The 22,944-nt window shown below is 50.4% G+C and overlaps 1 protein-coding gene across 1 annotated transcript in view; it reads left to right on the top strand.

Annotated features, from left to right (window-relative positions):
- cplx1 (complexin 1) overlaps positions 1 to 22,944 on the top strand; it is an 89,996-nt gene that overhangs the window by 63,154 nt on the left and 3,898 nt on the right. The window contains exon 2 of the mRNA XM_033020475.1: positions 4,389 to 4,502. Coding sequence (XP_032876366.1) covers positions 4,472 to 4,502 — 31 coding nt within the window. The 5' untranslated portion in view covers positions 4,389 to 4,471. The remainder of the gene's footprint in view (positions 1 to 4,388; positions 4,503 to 22,944) is intronic.

Here is a 22,944-nt window from a genome sequence, read left to right as displayed (position 1 = left end):
TTATTGTCACCTGTACCAAGGTACAGTGACTCCTCCAATAACTACAGACCGGTAGCGCTGACTTTACACATCATGAAGTCCCTGGAGAGGCTGTCGCTCACTCACCTGCAACCCCCTGCAGTTTGCTTAGGGGTTAAGGATCATCCACCTGTTCCAACATTCCTATGCTCACCTGGGTGAGCCGGGAAACATTGTAACAGTTATGTGTTTTGACTTCTCCAGTGCTTTTAACACCATCCGGCCTGCACTGTTTGGGAGCAAACTGATGAAGATGCGGGTGGATGCTCCATTGGTGTCTTGGATCACCAACTACCTGACTGGACGACCACAATATGTCAGTCTACAGAACTGTGTCTCAGACATGGTGGACAGCAACACAGGCGCCCCCCCCCCCCCCCCCCTCTCTCCCTTCCTGTTCACCATCTACGCCCTCAGCCACCTGCAGAAGTTTTCAGATGACTCTGCAATTGTGGGCTGCATCAGTGAGGGGAGGGAAGCTGAATACAGAGGTGTAGTCAACTACTTTGTTGAGTGGTGTGGGCTGAATCACCTGCAGCTCAACACCGACAAGACTAAGGAGTTGGTGGTGGACTTTAGGAGGAGAGGAACAACTCTGTCCCCTGTCTCCATCAATGGTGTGGATGTGCAGTTTACCAGGAAGTACAAATACCCTGGAGTGTACCTGGACAGTAAACTGGACTGGTCCAGGAACGCTGAGGCCCTGTACATGAAGGGACAGAGATGCCTGTACTTTCTGGAAAGGCTCCATTCCTTCAACGCCTGCAGTGAGATACTGCAGATCTTTACCAATCGGTGGTAGCCAGTGCCATCGTCTTCGCTGCCGTGTGCTGAGGCAGCAGGGCAAAGGCTGTGGATGCCAATAGGATCAACAAACTCACCAGGAATCTGTGAGGTGGATTTATGGAAGGTAGCCTTGGAGGGGAGGATACTCCTCAAAATGCAGAGCATCCTGGACAATACAGCTCACACTGGTGATCCTTCTTCTCTGTGGCTTTCAAACTGTACAACTTCACCCCCTTCTGTTGTATAGTAGACTGAGACTGACTCCCCCCCCCCCCCCCCCCCCCCCCCCCCCCCCCCCCCCCCCCCCCCCCCCCCCCCCCCCCCCCCCCCCCCCCCCCCCCACCCCCTCTTTGCACATCCCCAATCCTGGACTTTCCACTCGTCATTTTAATTTAATGTTTCAAGTATCGTGTGTTTTATGGCTGTTGGCAGATTAATTTCCCTCCTGGGATAAATAAAGTTCCATGGTATCGTATTGCATCGTATCGAAAAGCTTTTGTAGCGTGAAAGACAATACATGATTACCATCGGGCCATTTACAGCATATAGATAAATGATATGGGAATAGCGTTTAGTGCAAGGTAAAGCCAGCAAAGTCCAATCAAGGATAGTCCGAGGGTCACTGAAGAGGTAGATAGTAGTTATAGACAATAGACAGTAGACAATAGGTGCAGGACGAGGCCATTCGGCCCTTCGAGCCAGCACCGCCATTCAATGTGATCATGGCTGATCATCCCCAATCAGTTGTGGTAGGATGGTTCCTGAAGAGAGTATAATCCACTCTCACCGCCGTAATTAAAGACTGCACTTCAACCCTGTCTCCCAGTGGCTGAGATTCAAGCCTCAGGTATTAAGTGAAAGTATTAACGCAACTATCAGGCAGCTGAATGAAAGTGCCAGCATCAGAGGCATCTGTGAGAATGTTATGTACAGATAGGGCCGGGTACTGTGGATTTAAGGCCACGCCTGAAGGTTAGTTAAAGTCCATTTGGCAAAGTGGCGACATGTGAAGCAGCAGCTCACAGCTCACAGCTCTAAGCCTGCCCACAAGCCAGTGAACATGACTAAATGCACTGGATAATGAAGCAAGAGATATCAGTCAGACAGCTTTCTGCCCTCTCCGGTCACTCGACTGTTCCAGCTGTGCTTGCTCTCTCTATCTCTCTGACGATTTCTCTCATTCACATACCTCCATCGAGGCCACCCTCCAACTAACAACCCTCCCACCAGCTCTCAGCCTGTAGCAGCATCTCTGGAGTCACTCAGTCTCTCAGTTGCCACGTCCCCCCCCCCCCCCCCCCGAACACAAGCCCAGCCCAATCTCACCCCAATACTGAGCTCCCCTAACCAGGCAACATTCTCGTCAATCCATACGCCTGGCCATTCCTCCCCTCTCTCTGCTGGCCCTTCCCCCCTTCCCCCTCCCTCCCCCTGTGCTGGCCCTTCCCCCCTCTCACTGTGCTGGCCCTTCCCCCCTCTCCCTGTCCCTTCCCCCCTCCTCCTCTCCCTGGCCCTTCCCCCCTCCCCCTCTCCCTGTGCTGGCCCTTCCACTCTCTGCCTGCCCCTTCCCCCCCTCTCCCTGTGCTGGCTCTTCCCTCCTCTCCATGGCCCTTCCCCCTCAACCTGTGCTGGCCCTTCCCCCCTCTCCCTGTCCCTTCCCCCTCTTACTTTCCCTGGCCCTTCCCCCCTCTCCATGGCCCTTCTCCCCTCTCTATCACCCTTCCCCCCCTCTCCCTATGCTGACCCTTCCACCTTCTCCCTGCTCCTCCCCCCTTCTCCCTCGCCCTGGCCCTTCCCCCCCTCCCCCTGCCCCTTCCCCCCTCTCTCCCGCCCTGGCCCTTCCTCCTTTTTCCTGTGCCAAGCCCTTCCCCAGGGAGGGGAGTTTCGACGTTCTTCCTGCAACCACGTGGGTTTTCTCTGGGTGCTCCGGTTTCCTCCCACACTCCAAATATATTCATGTTTGTAGGTTAATCGCCCCTCTGTAAATTGCCCCGTGTGTAGGAAGTGGATGAGAAAGTGGGATAACATACAACTAGCGTGAATGGGCGATCGCCTGTCTGCGTGGACTCGGTGGGCTACTGGCCTGTTCTTGTGTGTGTGGAACTAGTTTGGGAATGAGGGGGATGTCTATGAGGAGAGATTGGGGATGATCATGATTCATTCTGAAGACATGGGGAGGGACATGGGGAGGGAGAGAAACATAGAAACATAGAAAATAGTTGCAGGAGGAGGCCATTTGGCCCTTCGAGCCAGCACCGCCATTCATTGTGATCATGGCTGATCATCCACAATCAGTACCCCGTTCCTGCCTATTCCCCTTACCCCTTGATTCGGCTAGCCCCAAGAGCTCTATCTAACTCTCTTTTAAATGCATCCAGTGAATTGGCCTCCACTGCCTTCTGACGCAGAGAATTCCACAAATTCAAAACTCTCTGGGTGAAAAAGGGAAAGGGAACCAAGATATATAGACGGTGATGTGGAGAGATATAGTACAAATGAATGAAAGATATGCAAAAAAAGTTACGATGATAAAGGAAACAGGCTATTGTTAGCTGTCAAGTCAAGTCAAGTCAAATCAATTTAACAACTCTCGTTGACCAAAGTGCTTTAGATTGGTGCAGGTACCAACATTCTACAAACAGTGGTACATGAATCAACAATACAAACAGAGATACATACATACAGCGTTCCCTCAGAGGACCTCAAGAAAGGCTTGTGAGTAGAAATAAGTTTTGCACTGGAGGTCAAGGTGTGAGACCACTGAACCGTTCCCTGGCTACGACTGACCTAAGGCCCATGGTGCTATCCAGTGCCAGAACCTCCTCTGCCTGGCTGGGGAACAAGCAGAGAGGACAATGGTTAGGTCATACGGTCATAAGTGATAGAAGCAGAATTAGGCCATTCAGCCGATTGTCCACTCCACCATTTAATCGTGGCTGATCTATCTCTCCTTCCTAACCCCATTCTCCTGCAAATTTGCTGATGACACAAAGCTGGGTGGCAGTGTGAACTATGAGGATGATGCTATGAGGATGTAGGGTGACTTGGAAAGGTTGGGTGAGTGGGCAGATGCATGGTAGATGCAGTTTAATGTGGATAAATGTGAGGTAACCACTTTGGTGGCAAAAACAGGAAGGCAGATTATTATCTAATGGAGTCAGATTAGGAAAAGGGGAAGTACAATGAGATCTGGGTGTCCTTGTACATCAGTCACTGAAAGTAAGCATGCGGGTACAGCAGGCAAGTGACGAAAGCTAATGGCATGTTGGCCTTCACAACGAGAGGATTTGAGTATAGGAACAAAGAGGTCCTTCTACAGTTGTACAGGACCCTAGTGAGACCACACCTGGAGTATTGTGTGCAGTTTTGGTCTCCTAATTTGAGGAAGGACATTCTTGCTATTGAAGGAGTGCAGCATAGGTTCACGAGGTTCATTTGCGGGATGGCGGGACTGTCATATGCTGAAAGAATGGAACCACTGGGCTTGTATTCACTTGAATTTAGAAGGATGAGACGGGATCGTATTGTGATTCAATATGATTGCCACTAGCTGATGTGAATCTTTTTGTTGTGCCTTTCTGCAGGTTGCTCCCTTTGAAGAACCATTTCTGTGTAACATTCATGAGACAACCTCAATCGAAGGCAGAAATAATCACCAGAATAAACCATGGACTTTGTTATGAAGCAGGCTCTGGGAGGTGAGTGAGCACCGGGCAGGTACGGTGACAGCGGGGACAGGCACCAGAGACACACACGGTGGGACCGGTGACAGCGGGGACACATGCAGTGGAGACAGGGTGACACTGGACACAGGCAGTGGGGGACAGGGTGACACTGGACACAGGCAGTGGGGGACAGGGTGACACTGGACACAGGCAGTGGGGGACAAGGTGACACTGGACACAGGCAGTGGGGACAGGGTGACACTGGACACAGGCAGTGGGGACAGGGTGACACTGGACACAGGCAGTGGGGGACAGGGTGACACTGGACACAGGCAGTGGGGGACAGGGTGACACTGGACACAGGCAGTGGGGACAGGGTGACACTGGACACAGGCAGTGGGGGACAAGGTGACACTGGACACAGGCAGTGGGGGACAGGGTGACACTGGACACAGGCAGTGGGGACAGGGTGACATTGGACACTGGCATGTGGGGACAGGGTGACACTGGACACTGGCATGTGGGGACAGGGTGACACTGGACACTGGCAGTGGAGGACAGGGTGACACTGGACACTGGCAGTGGGAGAAAGGGTGACTGGACACATGCAGTGGGGACAGGGTGACACTGGACACTGGCATGTGGGGACAGGGTGACACTGGACACTGGCATGTGGGGACAGGGTGACATTGGACACTGGCATGTGGGGACAGGGTGACACTGGACACTGGCATGTGGGGACAGGGTGACACTGGACACTGGCATGTGGGGACAGGGTGACACTGGACACTGGCATGTGGGGACAGGGTGACACTGGACACTGGCAGTGGAGGACAGGGTGACACTGGACACTGGCAGTGGGAGAAAGGGTGACTGGACACATGCAGTGGGGACAGGGTGACACTGGACACTGGCATGTGGGGACAGGGTGACATTGGACACTGGCATGTGGGGACAGGGTGACATTGGACACTGGCAATGGAGGACAGCGTGACACTAGACACTGGCATGTGGGGACAGGGTGACACTGGACACTGGCATGTGGGGACAGGGTGACACTGGACACTGGCATGTGGGGACAGGGTGACACTGGACACTGGCAATGGAGGACAGCGTGACACTGGACACTGGCATGTGGGGACAGGGTGACACTGGACACTGGCAGTGGAGGACAGGGTGACACTGGACACTGGCAGTGGGAGAAAGGGTGACTGGACACATGCAGTGGGGACAGGGTGACACTGGACACTGGCATGTGGGGACAGGGTGACATTGGACACTGGCATGTGGGGACAGGGTGACATTGGACACTGGCAATGGAGGACAGCGTGACACTAGACACTGGCATGTGGGGACAGGGTGACACTGGACACTGGCATGTGGGGACAGGGTGACACTGGACACTGGCATGTGGGGACAGGGTGACACTGGACACTGGCAATGGAGGACAGCGTGACACTGGACACTGGCAATGGAGGACAGCGTGACAATGGACTCAGGCAGTGGTGGACAGGGTGCTGGGGGAGTTGGGAACAGATCAGCAGCAGGTTCAGATAAAGCAACGAGTTGTACATTTGCTAATTCTGGGCGGACAGTTTGTAGGAATGAGGTTGTGAAAGGGTTTGTTGTGTCCCCTTCCTCATGACCAGGCTGCAGCCCGGCAGTGCATCTTACAGATAGTGCAGCACTCACAGAGTGCACATGAGAACACATGGCATGAACAGTTTAAGAAGGAACTGCAGATGCTAGAAAAATCAAAGGTAGACAAAAATGCTGGAGAAACTCAGCGGGTGAGGCAGAATCTATGGATCGAAGGAAATAGGCGACGTTTCGGGGCGAGACCCTTCTTCAGACTGATGTGGGAGGGGGGGGGGGGGAAGAAGAAAGGAAGAGGCGGAGACAGTAGGCTGTGGGAGAGCTGGGAATGGGAGGGGAAGGAGGTAGAAAGCAAGGACTACCTGAAATTGGAGGTCAATGTTCATACCGCTGGGGTGTAAACTACCCAAGCAAAATATGAGGTGCTGCTCCTCCAATTAGCGGTGGGACTCACTCTGGCCATGGGGGAGGCCCAGGACAGAAAGGTTGGATTTGGAATGGGAAGGGGAGTTGAAGTGCTGAGCCACCAGGAGATCAGATTGCTTAATGAGGTGTTGGGCGAAGCGATTGCCAAGCCTATGCTTGGTCTCACCGATGTAGAGCAGCTGACACTTAGAGCATCGGATGCAATAGTTGAGGTTGGAGGAGGTGCAGGTGAACCTCTGCCACACCTGCAAAGACTGCATGACTGGAAAGACTTGAATAGAGTCAAGGGGGGAGGTAAAGCAACAAGTGTAGCATTTCCTGCGGTTGCAAGGGAAAGTGCCAGGCGAGGGGGGTGGTCTATACCTCCGCTACATTGACAACTGCATTGGTGCTACCTCCCGCACCCATGCAGAACTGACTGATTTCATCCATTTCACCACTAACTTCCATCCAGCACTCAAAATCACCTGGACCATTTCCGACATTTCCCTACCATTTCTTGACCTCACTATTTCCATCGCAGGTGATAGACTACTGACTGACATCCACTATAAACCCACTGACTCCCATGGCTATCTGGACTACACTTCTTCCCACCCTGCTTCCTGTAAGGACTCCATCCCCTACTCCCAATTCCTCCGTCTACGCCACATCTGCTCCCCGGACAAGGTGTTCCACACCAGGGGATTGGAGATGTCTTCATTCTTTAGCGAACCCTCTTCGACTATAGATGAGGCTCTCACCGGGGTCTCTTCTATACCCTGTAACTCTGCTTTCACTCCCCATCCCCCGACTCGTAACAAGGGCAGAGTCCTTGTCCTCACCTTCCACCCTTCCAGCCGTCACATACAACAAATAGCCCTCCAACATTTTCGCCACCTCCAACGTGATCCCACCACCTGCTAAATCTTACCATCTCCTCCCCTGTCGGCTTTCTACAGACACCGCTCCCACTGTAACCCCTTGGTCAATTCGTCCCTTCCCACGCAAACCAACCCCTCCCCTGGTACTTTCCCTTGCAACCCTTGCTGACTCGAAGGGCTGAATGGCCTACTCCTGCACCTATTGTCTATTGTCTAACCACAGGAAATGCTACACTTGTCGCTTTACCTCCCCCCTTGACTCCATCCAAGGACCTAAGCAGTCGTTCCAGGTGAGGCAGAGGCTCACCTGCACTTCCTCCAACCTCATCTAATGCATCCGTTACTCCAGGTGTCAATTGCTCTACATCGGTGAGACCAAGCGCAGGCTTGGCGATCGCTTCGCCCAACACCTCCGCTCAGTTCGCATTAACCTACCTGATCTCCCGGTAGCACAGCACTTCAACTCCCCCTCCCATTCCGAATCCAACCATTCTGTCCTGGGCCTCCGCCATTGCCAGAGTGAGGCCCACCGCAAATTGGAGGAGCAGCACCTCATATTTCACTTGGGTAGTTTACACCCCAGCGGTATGAACATTGACTTCTCCAATTTCAGGTAGTCCTTGCTTTCTCCATCCTTCCCCTCCCCTTCCCAGCTCCCCCACCACCCACTGTCTTTGCCTCTTCCTTTCTTCATCCCGCCCCCCACATCAGTCTGAAGAAAGGACTCGACCCGAAACGTCACCCAATTCTGGAGTATGGTGTACAATTTTGGTCGCCTAATTATAGGAAGGATGTCAACAAAATAGAGAGAGTACAGAGGAGATTTACTAGAATGTTGCCTGGGTTTCAGCAACTAAGTTACAGAGAAAGGTTGAACAAGTTAGGGCTTTATTCTTTGGAGCGCAGAAGGTTAAGGGGGGACTTGATAGAGGTCTTTAAAATGATGAGAGGGATAGACAGAGTTGACGTGGATAAGCTTTTCCCACTGAGAGTAGGGAAGTTTCAAACAAGGGGACATGACTTGAGAATTAAGGGACAGAAGTTTAGGGGTAACATGAGGGGGAACTTCTTTACTCAGAGAGTGGTGGCTGTGTGGAATGAGCTTCCAGTGAAGGTGGTGGAGGCAGGTTCGTTTTTATCATTTAAAAATAAATTGGATAGTTATATGGACGGGAAAGGAATGGAGGGTTATGGTCTGAACGCAGGTATATGGGACTAGGGGAGAATACGTGTTTGGCACGGACTAGAAGGGTCGAGATGGCCTGTTTCCGTGCTGTAATTGTTATATGGTTATATTATATGGTCACCCATTCCTTCGCTCCATAGATGCTGCCTCACCCGCTGAGTTTCTCCAAGATTTTTGTCTACCACAGGGCATGAACAGGATCACTGGTGGGTACGGACTCGGTGGGCCAAAAGGCCTGCTTCCGTGCTGTATCTCTAAAGTATAAAGCCAGCTGTGCCATCCCCAAGGTCACGGCCGAGTGCCAGGGGCATGAGTGTGCCATTGCACATGTGGGTTGAGGGAATGTCACAGCGGGCTCACAAACGCCCAGCTCAGAGACAAAAAGCTGCAGTAACTCAGCGGGTCAGGCAGCATCTGTGGAGAACATGGACACAGAGTGCTGGAGTAACTCAGCGGGTCAAGCAGCATCTCCGGAGAACATAGATAGGTGACGTTTCCGGTCGGGGATCTTCTTCAGACTCAACATGTTGTAATGCTGACTGAGGGAGTTGCCAGGGGTTGCCACGGTGAGTGTAATTCCAAGAACGGTCCTTGCATCAGACTAGGTGGCGCAGCGGTATAGTTGCTGCCTCACAGTGCCAGAGACCCGGGTTCCAAAACTCCACACAGGCACTGTCTATATGGAGTTTGTACGTTCTCCCCAGGTTTTCTCCGGGTGTTCCGGTTTCCTCCCGCATTCCATAGACGTGCGGGTTTGTAGGTTAATTGCTTTCTGTAAATTGTAAATTGTGTGGAGGATAGTGCTAATGTTCGGGGATCGCTGGTCGGCGCAGACTCGGTGGGCCGAAGGGCCTGTTTCCGCGCTGCATCTCTAAACTAAACTAAACTATTCATCAGGAGAAAACATAGGAAGGTATCGATGAAGGAGATGATTAAACGCCGGCGAAGTGATCTCACTCACCGCCTCTCACCATAAATCACAGAGGCACTGATCTCAGTCGGCAGCCCCAGACCAAGGATTCTGCTGATTGTATTTGCGAGGAGAACGCTGGGTCAGCTCTGAATAATAACCAAGGCAGTTGAAGCTAATCAATTCACACAGCTCCTGTAATGTGGGGCCGCTGAAGCTGCTGGCTCTACCACTCATTACAGAGTGGGATTTTTACAGATGCTGGGAATTTTTTTTAACCAAAAATAAATGTAATCAATTAATACAAGAATACTATGCACAATACAAACCCACCACCATAGTTCAAAGTAAAACAAATATTTTTATATATCAATTATACTGAGTATTAAACAGCTATGTTACACTCCTTGTCAAGGATGTATTCCACCCCCCGCGGAGCCCAGCGGTCCCAGAAATTCCCCAGGGTGCCCATGGACAGTGCATAGTCCCTCTCTAACCCCACCCGGGCGCGGACGTAACCCTGGAAAAGTGGCGGGCAGTCGGCTCGGGCAGAGCCCTCTTCCGCCTGGCTCCGTGACCGTGATGTCCAGCTTGGCCAGGCCCAGGAACAACCCAACCAGGACATCTTCAGCCCTACCCTCCCCCCTACGCACAGGGTGTCCAAAGATGAGGATGGTGGGTGTGAAGTGCAGCCAGAAGGCAAGGGTATTGGGGTGTAAGTGGAACCAGTGCAGTGCCTGGACCATCGATACCACACCAAGGCCCGTGCAGTTCATTCATCATCAGCCTGGGATTACCTGCAGGATAGTCAGCCCAGAAGGAGAAGATTCACCCATCATAATCACACTGCCTCTCTACCAATGCAACTCACACCTACAGGCAGTGTGTCCACACCTACAGGCAATGTGTAGTCTCACTAGATACACTAGTCCCACCTGTCCACGTTTGGCCCATATCACTCTAAAGCTGTCATGTCCATGTACCTGTCTAAATGTAATTTACATGTGAGGTGGAGGCAGAGGAATCTGTGAGAACAAAGAAGAGACATGTTGTACACACATGCTTCCTTATGTTTCATGTCAGAGACTTTAGGTCGCTCTCCCTTGTCGACCCATAGGTTTGATGTGATGGATGAGTTAATGACTGAAGAATGAAGTCCAGATACAGTCATGTAACAAGCTGGCAACAACAGCAAGCCTGCTTTGCCTGGCCTTCTCTCCACAACATGAAGCATCTGGCACTCGGTGCCCATGCTGACAGGCCAGCCTGCATTGGGAGAATTCTGCCGCTGGGTATATTCAGAATATGCAGTTTGCAAATCAGGCACAAAATGCCAGTGCACAATGTACAGCTCGTGAAGCTCGTGTGACTGAATTCCCCAGAGAACAAACTGGAGAGGAGTGAAAGTGAGGACAAGGTTGCTGTTAGCACCATATTGTTCAGGAGAGTTTCATCCACATTTGTTCGTACATTTGATGCTAAAGAGCCGGAAAAAGTGTCGATGTTAATTGCTCCAGCTTTACAAGTTGTTGATGAGACCACACCTGGAGCACTGAGTGCAGAAGAGATTCATAGAACAAAACAGTACCAGAACAGGCCTTACGGCCCACATTGTGCATCTGGGCTGGTGTAGAGGGATGTAGCTGTGGGTACAGGGCATTTCATTGCTTGTACACTCTGGAGTTTAGAAGGATGAGAGGATATCTTGTTGAAACATATAAGATTGTTAAGGGTTTGGACACGCTAGAGGCAGGAAACATGTTCCCGATGTTGGGGGGAGTCCAGAACCAGGGGCCACAGTTTAAGAATAAGGGGTAAGCAATTTAGAACGGAGATGAAGAAACACTTTATCACACAGAGAGTTGTGAGTCCGTGGAATTCTCTGCCTCAGAGGGCGGTGGAGGCCGGTTCTCTGGAAACTTTCAAGAAAGAGCTAGATAGGGCTCTTAAAGATAGTGGAGTCAGGGGATATGGGGAGAAGGCAGGAACGGGGCACTGATTGGGGATGATCAGCTATGATCACGTTGAATGGCGGTGCTAGCTCAAAGGGCCGAATGGCCTACTTCTGCACCTATTGTCTATTGTGAGTGGGGGCTGGTGTAACTGTGGCTGTGGGCACGGGGCATTGTGAGTGGAGGCTTCTCACTGTTTGAGCTGACACAGATTCACTCTGCTTCTCAGCACAAGGTGATGGTGGAACAGGCTCCCTCCGCTGTGTGGAGAGGCACCATCGAGTGCTTTAGGCTACAACCTGCACTTCACAATGAAGACACAAATTGCAGGTCTAATCACTTTCACAAACTGTTCCTGGATTATGTATAATTTACTATTTTCTGGTGCAGTCACTGAGCAGGTAGTTTGCCAGCATTAAGGCCCACACATGCAGATCAATAACTTTTTATTTTTAATTTATCCCCTTCCAAGGATTTAATTAAATAATTGCATATTACAGTGTATCAGAAGATACAAAGCCATTCAAATGTCACAGTGCTTCAGGCAATCATTATAGTACAATGGTGCAATCTTTATCTACAATGCACTCGACCTCCCGCAGCGACCAGCCTTCTGAAGGCCTTCACAGTCCCCGTGAACACCATATATTCCCTCTCCAGGAACACGCGGGCACGGAAGTAGCCCCGGAAGAGAGGCAGGCAGCCGATTCTGATGTAACCATCGACTACCCGCTGTCTGGACCCGCCAATGGTCTTCTTGGCCAGGCCCAGGAGCAGACCGACAGGGAGATCACATCCTCCCGATCGACCCTCCCCACTCCCTGCCGTGTCCAAACACCAGGATCGTGGGACTAAAATGCAATCAGAACTTGAGGAGCAGCCCCTTCAGATATTGTGTCTCTTCCTGGAAATGGCTGGAACAAAACCTTAAGGAAACTAGAGCCCTTATCATTTTCCAATAACACTGATTTCTTCCATCTTGCTGCACAGGCCTGGGTTTCATTTTTAATTGATAGAGGCACCTCAGGCAAGAGTGCTGACAATTGTTAAGCTGCCTTCTATTCCTAAAGCAGGTTGTGATATAACACAGGAGAACAGTCCATGCTAATCACACTTCAACTTAAACCATCTGCTTTTTCCCTGTCAAGAAAACTTCAGATTATCTCATTATGCTCAAAATATATCCTTCAAACTCCAAAACGAAGGCACAATATTAGTGGAATATATGTGTGAATTTTATCATGATCATTCAGGACTATCTCCCAGCTGGATGAGTCAATCAAGAATGATAGAATCAGCCAGCACAGAAACAGGCCCTTTAGCTATCGTATCCATGCTGACCTTCTTGCCATCATATTTACCCACATCAGCACTGTCTCTATCTGTGACTTGCCAATTGTAAGCGTCTCTTTAACGTAGGGATTGTACCAGATTCCACCACCACCTCTGACAGCTGAGTATCAACACTTTCTGTGTGAAAACCAACCCCTAAGATCCCTTTTCAAACTCCTGCCTCTCACCTTAAACCTTTGCCTTCTTGTTTTTGAGACCAACTGTCGTAAAAAGATTTTGATGACCTACCTATGTATGTCTCGCTTAAGCTTATAAACCTGCATTCCATGGGCGGAAATCCTGAGGGAGGGACGGGGGGGACACACATACCCCCATGCTTTGAGAGGTGAGGGACCATCCCCCAATGTTTTGGAATCCAGACTTTATCAGACACTTTCTAAGGGCCTTTCAGCGACCGGCGCGGCTTAAAATCAAACTGCTGCATCAAAGCGATCGAGGCTCCCGATGTTGAATCCCCTGCCTGGCAATCAAAGGCCCAGCGAACTGGCCGATTCGAGCCCCACGATTCGGGGCGGATGGGGTTGCTGGAATTCAGAGTCGGTCACCAACCAGGTCAGCTCCCGATGTTACCGTCCACATGGCCCACGGCCAAAGCCTCGTGTGTGTGCGTGTGTGTGTGTGCGCGCATGCACGGGTGCGGCCGCCAAGAAATTGTGTCCCCCCCCCATGTTTTGATAGCGATTTCTGTGCCTTATCAGCTTCCTCTACTCTGGAGGAAACGAGCCCAGCCTGTCCAATATGGGCACACTCTGACACGACCACATCTTTCCTCTGGAGCAGACCCAGTGACCAGAACCGCACGCAATACTCAAGGGCAGCTGAACCAGGCCGAACCTGCAACATAATGGCCCAACGTTTATATGCCGAGGCCCGACCCGTGAAGGCAATCATGACACTTGCTTTCTCCACCCACCCTATCTACCTGCTCTGACTGTCAGGGAACCACGGACCCAAGGACCCCCTGATCATCAACATTCATCACTGTGCTACCATTTACTGAAACGTCCTCCCTTATTTGGAGTGCAGGAGGCTGAGGGGTGACCAGATTTAAGTATAAAAGATCACATTGGTCATGGATAATGTGAACACACCCTTTTTTTTCCAGGGTAGAGGATTGTAAAAGTAGAGGGCATTGGAGAGATTTAAGAGGCAGCTCACTGGCTTTCTATTCATTCAGAGAGAGCTCACTGGCTATCTGTTCATTCATTCAGAGGGTAGTTACAGCTTCCTCTGGCAGTTCAGGACTAACCTTTAAATGAAAGAGTTGCTCTCTTAAATCCCTCCCTTCTTACCTTAAGCCTGTATCCTCTGTTTAGCTTATTTCAGTTCAGTTCAGTTTAGTTTATTGTCACGTGTACAGTGAAAAGCTTTTGTTGCATGTAAACCAGTCAGTGGAAAGACAATACATGATTACAATCCATTGGGACTAGTGTAAATAGAAACATAGAAACATAGAAATTAGGTGCAGGAGTAGGCCATTCGGCCCTTCGAGCCTGCACCGCCATTCAATATGATCATGGCTGATCATCCAACTCAGTATCCCGTACCTGCCTTCTCTCCATACCCTCTGATCCCCTTAGCCACAAGGGCCACATCTAACTCCCTCTTAAATATAGCCAATGAACTGGCCTCGACTACCCTCTGTGGCAGGGAGTTCCAGAGATTCACCACTCTCTGTGTGAAAAAAGTTCTTCTCATCTCGGTTTTAAAGGATTTCCCCCTTATCCTTAAGCTGTGACCCCCCCCCAAATGGGGCATGTTGATCAGTGTGGGCGCTTTGGGCTGAAGGGCCTGTTTACACAAAGGATCACTGTATGACTCTATAATTGAAAGTGCCTGTGATTTACGTTTCTTCCTGTCCCAACACCATTCACCATCAGATATATTACTACTGAAGACACAAGGAACTGCAGATGCTAGAAGCTAGAACAAAACACAATATGTCATAGAGTGTGGAAACAGGCCCTTCAGTGCAACTTGCCCACACTGGCCAAAATACCCCATCTACACTAGTCCCACCTGCCTGCATTTGGCCCATATCCCTCCAAACCTGTCCTATCCATGTACCTGTCTAAATGTTTCTTAAACCTTGGGATAGTCCCAGCCTCAACTACCTCCTCCGTCAGCTCGTTCCATACACCCACCACCCTTTGTGTGAAAAAGTTACCCCTTGGATTCCTATTACATCTTTCCTCCTTCACAAACCTATGTCCTCTGGTTCTCGATTCCCCTACTCTGGGCAAAAGACTTTGTGCGTCTACCCGATCTATTCCTCTCATGATTTTGTACACCTCTATAAGTTCACCACTCAGCCTCCTGCGCTCCAAGCAATAGAGTCTCAGCCTGCTCAACCTCTCCCTGTAGCTCAGACCCTCTAGTCCTGGCAACATCCTCGTAAATCTTCCCTGCTCCCTTTCCAGCTTGACAATATCTTTCCTGTAACATGGCACTCAAAACTGAACACATTTGTGTTTCTACATATGAGTCAGGACCTCCAGCACCACTTCCACCGTAATACTGACTGCTCTCAACACACTTCCATTGACTGCCTCAAGTGCTGGAGGAACTCTGCGGGATAGGCAGCACCTGTGGAGGGAATGGACTAGCAACGTTTTGGGTCGGGACTCTTCTTCAGATGGACTGGAGTAGTAGGGAGAAAGCTGGAACTGTAGTTCGTTGCTGCAATATTGTGAGGGAGGTCATGATTTTCAGGATCCTGTCACACCTTCCCGATGGTAGTAGCAAGATGAGAGTGTGGCCAGGGTGGTGTGGGTCTTTCAGGATCTGGCTGTCTCCTGCAGATTCCTTCGAAGGTGGGGAAGTCAGTCTGAAGAAGGGTCTTGATCCGAAACGTCACCCTTTCCTTCTCTCCAGAGATGCTGCCTGTCCCACTGAGTTACTCCAGCTTTTTGTGTCTATCTCTTTCTGTACTGTGATGGGCCTTCGATGGTGGGGAGGTCAGTCCACATGATGGACTGGGCAATCCCACATATTTCTCCCACTCCACCACCCCTCTGTCGCACTGTCACCCTGCTCCTTCCCCTCCTATGTACACTCATCTTCCATTTCCCTTTAATAACCCCTCTCTCCCCTCTACCCTGTCCCCTTCCACCCACATCCCACCCTCCGGCTTTACATCCCACTACTCATCCTCTCCCTGTCTTTGGTCTCTGTTTCACCTCCAGCCTTTGCCACTTACTCCACCCCAACTATCACTCGCCATGCTCTGCTCCACCCCCTTCTTATGCACAGTCCTTTACCCAGAGTAGGGGAATCAGGAAGCAGGGGACATAGGTTTACGGTAAGAGAAGATGTAATAGGAATCTGAGAGGTGACTTTTTCACACAGAGGGTGATGGGTGTATGGAACAAGCTGCCAGAGGAGGTACAGTTGTTGAGGCAGGGACTATAACAATATTTAAAAGACATTTGAACAGGTAGATGGATAGACAAGGTTTAGAGGATTAGCTTTGTGGGTTAAACGTGGGCAAGTTGGATTAGTTTAGATGGGGCATCTTGGTCAGCATGGCGGGTACGGCCGAAGGGCCTGTTTCTGTGCTGTATGATTCTGTGACTTCCCCTCTGCAGAAATATCAAACGCAACAAAAATAACCTTGTCAATTTGTTTTGCTCTTTGCTAACTGATGAAGCGGTTTTAGTTCCATCCGGCATCTAATTCGCACACACTCATCACCAGTCATGTTTAACTTATGGCTCAGCCAGTGTGAAATAGCTGGTTACTGCTGTGCTGCTAAATCTGTGGGTTAGTGCAATCGCGTTTGGTGTTGTCAGCATAATTGCTGCCTATCTAGAGTGGCTGCGGAGATGTGCAGTGTTTGCACTTTGTGCATGAGATGTGGTGGGAATACTGATGGTAGCAGTGATGCAGCAGAAGCTGGCGTTTGCAACAGCGTGACTGCCCCACTCACTAAACCCACCTCCGTATTCTCAATAGCACTGCCCTGCACTGAGCTGGGTAGTGCGGCAAGCCTGGGCCTGTGCAGAACATCCTCCTCAGTTACAGGTACATAGGTAGAGCCATAGAGCCATCTGGCACGGAAACAGGCCCTTCAGTCCAACTCATCCACGCCAACCATCATGCCCATCTAAGCTGCCCAGAACCCAGGGTCACCCACTCTGCCAGCCAGCATCAGCTAGAAACAGGCCATTCAACCCAACACGTCCATGCTAACCAACATGCCCCAGCTACACTAGTCCCACCTGTCTGCGTTTGGCCTGTATCTCTCCAAACCTGTCCTGTCCATGTACCTGAAGGTACACAAAATTGCTGGGGAAACTCAGCGGGTCCAGCAGCATCTATGGAGCGAAGGAAATAGGCGACGTTTCGGGCCGAAACCCTTCTTCAGACTGTCCATGTACCTGTCTGATTGTCTTTTAAATGTTGTTATTCTACCTCCTCAACTACCTCCTCTGGCAGCGCTTTCCACACACCCACCACCCTCTGTTGAAAAACTTGCCCCTCATTTCCCTATTAAATCTTTCCCCTCTCCTCACCACACCTGAGCCCTAGTGAGACCACACCTGGAGTATTGTGTGCAGTTTTGGTCCCCTAATTTGAGTGCAGCGTAGGTTTACAAGGTTAATTCCCGGGATGGCGGGAATGTCATATGCTGAGAGAATGGAGCAGCTGGGCTTGTACACTATGGAGTTTAGAAGGATTAGAGGGAATGTTAGCATTCATAGCAAAAGGATTTGAGTATAGGAGCAGGGAGGTTCTACTGCAGTTGTACAGGTGGGGCTGTGCTGGTGAGGCCACACCTGGAGTATTGCGTACAGTTTTGGTCTCCTAATCTGAGGAAAGACATTCTTGCCATAGAAACATAGAAATTAGGTGCAGGAGTAGGCCATTCGGCCCTTCGAGCCTGCACCGCCATTCAATATGATCATGGCTGATCATCCAACTCAGTATCCCGTTCCTGCCTTCTCTCCATACCCTCTGATCCCCTTAGCCACAAGGGCCACATCTAACTCCCTCTTAAATATAGCCAATGAACTGGCCTCAACTACCCTCTGTGGCAGAGAGTTCCAGAGATTCACCACTCTCTGTGTGAAAAACGTTTTTCTCATCTCGGTTTTAAAGGATTTCCCCCTTATCCTTAAGCTGTGACCACTTGTCCTGGACTTCCCCAACAATCTTCCTGCATCTAGCCTGTCCAACCCCTTAAGAAATTTGTAAGTTTCTATAAGATCCCCTCTCAATCTCCTAAATTCTAGAGAGTATAAACCAAGTCTATCCAGTCTTTCTTCATAAGACAGTCCTGACATCCCAGGAATCAGTCTGGTGAACCTTCTCTGCACTCCCTCTATGGCAATAATGTCCTTCCTCCCATTTGGAGACCAAAACTGTACGCAGTACAGGTGTGGTCTCACCAAGACCCTGTACAACTGCAGTAGAACCTCCCTGCTCCTATACTCAAATCCTTTTGCTATGAAAGCTAACATACCATTCGCTTTCTTCACTGCCTGCTGCACCTGCATGCCTACTTTCAATGACTGGTGTACCATGACACCCAGGTCTCGCTGCATCTCCCCTTTTCCTAATCGGCCACGATTTAGATAACAGTCTGCTTTCCTGTTTTTGCCACCAAAATGGATAACCTCACATTTATCCACATTATACTGCATCTGCCAAACATTTGCCCACTCACCCAGCCTATCCAAGTCACCTTGCAGTCTCCTAGCATCCTCCTCACAACTAACACTGCCCCCCAGCTTAGTGTCATCCGCAAACTTGGAGATATTGCCTTCAATTCCCCCACTAGTCACTGCCCGCCATTGTGAAAAGGACCCGTTTACTCCTACTCTTTGCTTCCTGTTTGCCAGCCAGTTCTCTATCCACATCAATACTGAACCCCAAATGCCGTGTGCTTTAGGTTTGTAGAGGGAATACAGAGAAGGTTCATCAGACTGATTCCTGGGATGTCAGGACTTTCATATGAAGAACGACTGGATAGACTCGGCTTGTACTCACTAGAATTTAGAAGATTGAGGGGGGATCTTATAGAAACTTACAAAATTCTTAAGGGGTTGGACAGGCTAGATGCAGGAAGATAGTTCCCGATGTTGGGGAAGTCCAGAACAAGGGGTCACAGTTTAAGGATAAGGGGGAAATCTTTTAGGACCGAGATGAGAAAAACATTTTTCACACAGAGAGTGGTGAATCTCTGGAATTCTCTGCCACAGAAGGTAGTTGAGGCCAGTTCATTGGCTATATTTAAGAGGGAGTTAGATGTGGCCCTTGTGGCTAAAGGGATCAGGGGGTATGGAAGAAGGCAGGTACAGGATACTGAGTTGGATGATCAGCCATGATCATATTGAATGGCGGTGCAGGCTCGAAGGGCCGAATGGCCTACTCCTGCACCTATTTTCTATATTTCTATGTCCTTTAATTCTGAAGCTGTGCCACGAGTGTGTGAGTGGTGAGTGTGGAATTATCTGCCTTCTGGAATTATCTGGTGGAGGCTGGCTCTCTGGATGCTTTCAAGAGAGAGCTAGATAGAGCTCTTAAAAATAGTGGAGTCAGGGGATATGGGGAGAAGGCAGGAATTGGGGATGATCAGCCATGATCACATTGAATGGCGGTGCTGGCATGAAGGGCCGAATGGCCTCCTCCTGCACCTATTGTCTATTGTCTCACTTTCAACCAATATCCTCTGATTCTTGATTACCGTACACTGGGTAAAAGCCCATATCTATTCCCCTCGTGAGTTTGCACACGTCTATCAGGTTCAAGATTGAACGTTTGTTAATTGTCACCCCTCATCCTCCTGCGTTCCAAGGAATAGAGTCCTAACTTGCCCAATCTCCCCCGATAGGTCAGGCCCACGATTCCTGGCAACCTGCTCGGATAGGAAAGTTTTAGGGGATATGGGCCAAACACGGGCATGTTGGTCCGCATGGATGAGTTGGACTGAACGGCCTATTTCTGTGCTGTAGGAGTCCATGATTCATGGGTGCTGGCTGGCAGAGTGGGCAGCAAATGCGTCAAGCAAACCAGCTAAGTGTCAGGCTGCAGCCTGCCATGGGCTGCAGATGGGCAGTGCCCATCCTGATCTACGTGATGCCCACCACGGCTCTAGAAGACCCCTGCATGGGCCCGTGCCCATTGACCTACACTGCCCCACGTAACCCCATGCCCGGGTAAACTCTTACACAGAGGGAGCCCGCTGTGCAGCTGAGCGCAGCCCCGCGGCTGGACATCCACCTGGCCCTTGTTCCCGGAGTACACCGCCGGAGTTCTTGGCTTGCAGAGTGGGCATTGGTTGGAGGATGTTCATGTGAAACTTGGTTTCTGTAGGCCTTAGATGTGCCAAGGCCGTCATTCAGAAGCTGCCATTGTTCACCATCTGCCCACATCGCATTGGGCCATCACCATGGGAACTGCTCTCCCTAGCCATCCACCACACACAGCCGCTTCCACAGGTCTCTTTACCACAGTACCAGTCTGTGCCCACACTGTAAGCAGCAGGGTGAACGTTTTGATTGTCAGTGCAGCATTTTCCTTCCAATGACTCTTGGCTTTCACACCTTGTGTATTTCCAACGTCAACACAGGCCACCTTGGGGTTGCGGTGGTGATAATATCTCCAATCAACCTTCAGCAGCGATGGCCTCTTCTGGTCTACACAAATTCTCTTAACATCACGACCTGGTTCAGAAACTCCATTGCCCAGGAACGATGAAGACTACAGAGAGTGGTGGGCACTGCCCGGTCCATCACACGTACTGACCTCCCCAACATCGAAGGTCCATCACACGTACTGACCTCCCCATCATCGAAGGTCCATCACACGTACTGACCTCCCCACCATCGAAGATCCATCACACGTACTGACCTCCCCATCATCGAAGGGGTGGTGGGGGTAGGGGGGGGATCGTGGCAGTAGGGTGCAAGATGGTGGGGGTAGGGGAGTTGTGTGTGGGTAGGGGGGAGGGGCGTGTGTGGTAGAGGGGAGTGTGGGGAAGGGGGGTGTAGGAGCGGGAGGGTGTGGGGGATTGTGGGGGTAGGGGAGGGGTGTTAATGTGGGAGGGGTGTGTGGTGGGTGGGTGGTGTGGGGTGGGGGGGGAAGGGTGGTGTGGAGGGGGAGGGGGTGGTGGGTGGGTGGTGTGGGGTGGGGGGGAGGGTGTTGCTTGGGCTCAGTGGATCCCGGCTCTGACCGCATTCACTGGCTCCAGGACGCGGCTGCACACAACGGCTTCCGGCTCGGGGTGGTCCCCGCCCCCGCTCGCAGAACACAGAACACAGCCCCCGCTCGCACTCTGTTCACTCCGCTCTTTCAGCTTTATTCTCGGCGCTGGTAATTGACAGTGGGTGCCGGATGGGGCGTCGACGTCCCGGCGAATAACAGACCAATAACTTTTGTAATATTTCACCGATCGGAACAAAACCTGGTGCGCTTGGAGCAGAGGAGAACGGTCAGTAAGGTGGCGAAAAATCCTAGTGATATAGGGTAGCGTTTTTGTGCATATTTAAAAACAACACAAACCGGAAGAGTTTTAGTAATAGTATAGATAGAAGATAGGTAGAAGATGGGTGTGTTATTGCATTCATGGGCCTGCAGCACATACCAATTTGATTGCTTTGTTGTCAGTAGATATGACAATGAATCATTCAGGTTTACACTCCCCTATCCCACTGATCTTTTCCCTTATGTGGGTAGAGAGTCATTCCTTGTCTCCTTGACCATTATCTGACCAATGTGGCTTTACCTTGTTGTTCACACCACTGATATTGCAGCCCAGTTTTGTCTAGTTTAGAGATACAGCACGGAAACAGGCCCTTCCGCTCACCGATTCCGCATCGAGCAGCCAGCCCCACACACTAACGCCATCCTACACACACTAGGGACAATGTTACATTGATACCAAGCCGATTAACCTACAAACCTGTATGTCTTTGGAGTGTGGGAGGTGATCGAAGCACCCAGAGAAAACCCATGTGGTCACGGGGAGAACGAACAAACTCCGTACAGACAGCACCGTAGTCGGGATTGAACCCGGGTCTCTGGCGCTGTAAGGCACTTGTGAACAAGAGTCTTTGGCCTGATGTGTCAACTCGTTTCTCTTGCCACAGATGCTGCCTGACCTGCTGAGTGTTTCTGCATTTTCTGGATTTCCAGCAGCTGTAAAAATTTGATTTTCAGGAAAGAATATTTGTAGTAATTCATGCATGTCTGCATTCTTTAAATATAGAAACATAGAAAATAGGTGCAGGAGGAGACCATTCGGCCCTTCGAGCCAGCACCGCCATTCATTGTGATCATGGCTGATCGTCCCCTATCAATATCCCTTGACTCTACTAGCCCCTAGAGCTTTAAATACTTTACACTGCCTATGCATTGAGGCTCATTCTGTACAGTTCCCAGTCTGCAGTGGCCAGCTTGCATCTCTGAGCTTCACGTTCACCATGAGAATGCTTCCTTCTTGCTAGTTTGTCTTGACTGTACCACGTGTGAGGAAAGGTTGCACAGTCAGTGGTTCACCCTCTCTTTTATCCACTCCCTCGTTTATCGATGCACCACTGGCCCATTGTAGCCCCTAACTGCAGCGCTGACTGCATTGTTGCACAATGCAGGGCAGTATTGGCATGGTGGTGCTGTCCCCTTCACTAGCTGCCTTGTGCCTCTGTGCTCTGGGAAGTCCTAAGGCAGTGACCCCTGTGGTTTGCATCTGTCCACACTGCCTCAGTGATGTGCTTGCCTTAAACAACGCATCTAGATCAATACTTTTGTGAGCAGCCAATAATTCTGATATATATATACACGTGAATTTTATTTCAGCTTGCTCCAAAACTGACAAATTATGGACTGATCAATACTCTCAATTGCCCAGATCAATACTTTCAATTGAGTGAGTACACAATAATTCCAATGAACATTCACGAGAATGTTGTCCGAGCTGCTTCCTGGGTGATGAATTATGGACTATAGAGTCAGCAGCTTGCAGTTCAAGTTCAACCTGGGAGTTATAACTGGGGCCTGGCCTGGATATAGTGGGTGCGGAGAGGATATTTACACTCGTGGCACAGCTTCAGAATTGAAGGACGTTCCTTTACAAATGAGATGAGGAGGAATTTCTTTAATCAGAGGATGGTGAATCTGCGGAATTCTTTTGGCCAAGTCAGTGGATATTTTTAAAGCAGAGATAAACAGATTGATTAGTACGGGTGTC

This window comes from Amblyraja radiata, chromosome 1, assembly GCF_010909765.2.
Source record: "Amblyraja radiata isolate CabotCenter1 chromosome 1, sAmbRad1.1.pri, whole genome shotgun sequence".
In the NCBI taxonomy this organism is placed as follows: Eukaryota; Metazoa; Chordata; class Chondrichthyes; order Rajiformes; family Rajidae; genus Amblyraja; species Amblyraja radiata.
Note: the sequence above shows the minus strand (reverse complement) of the source record. Positions and strands in the feature narration are given on the sequence as shown.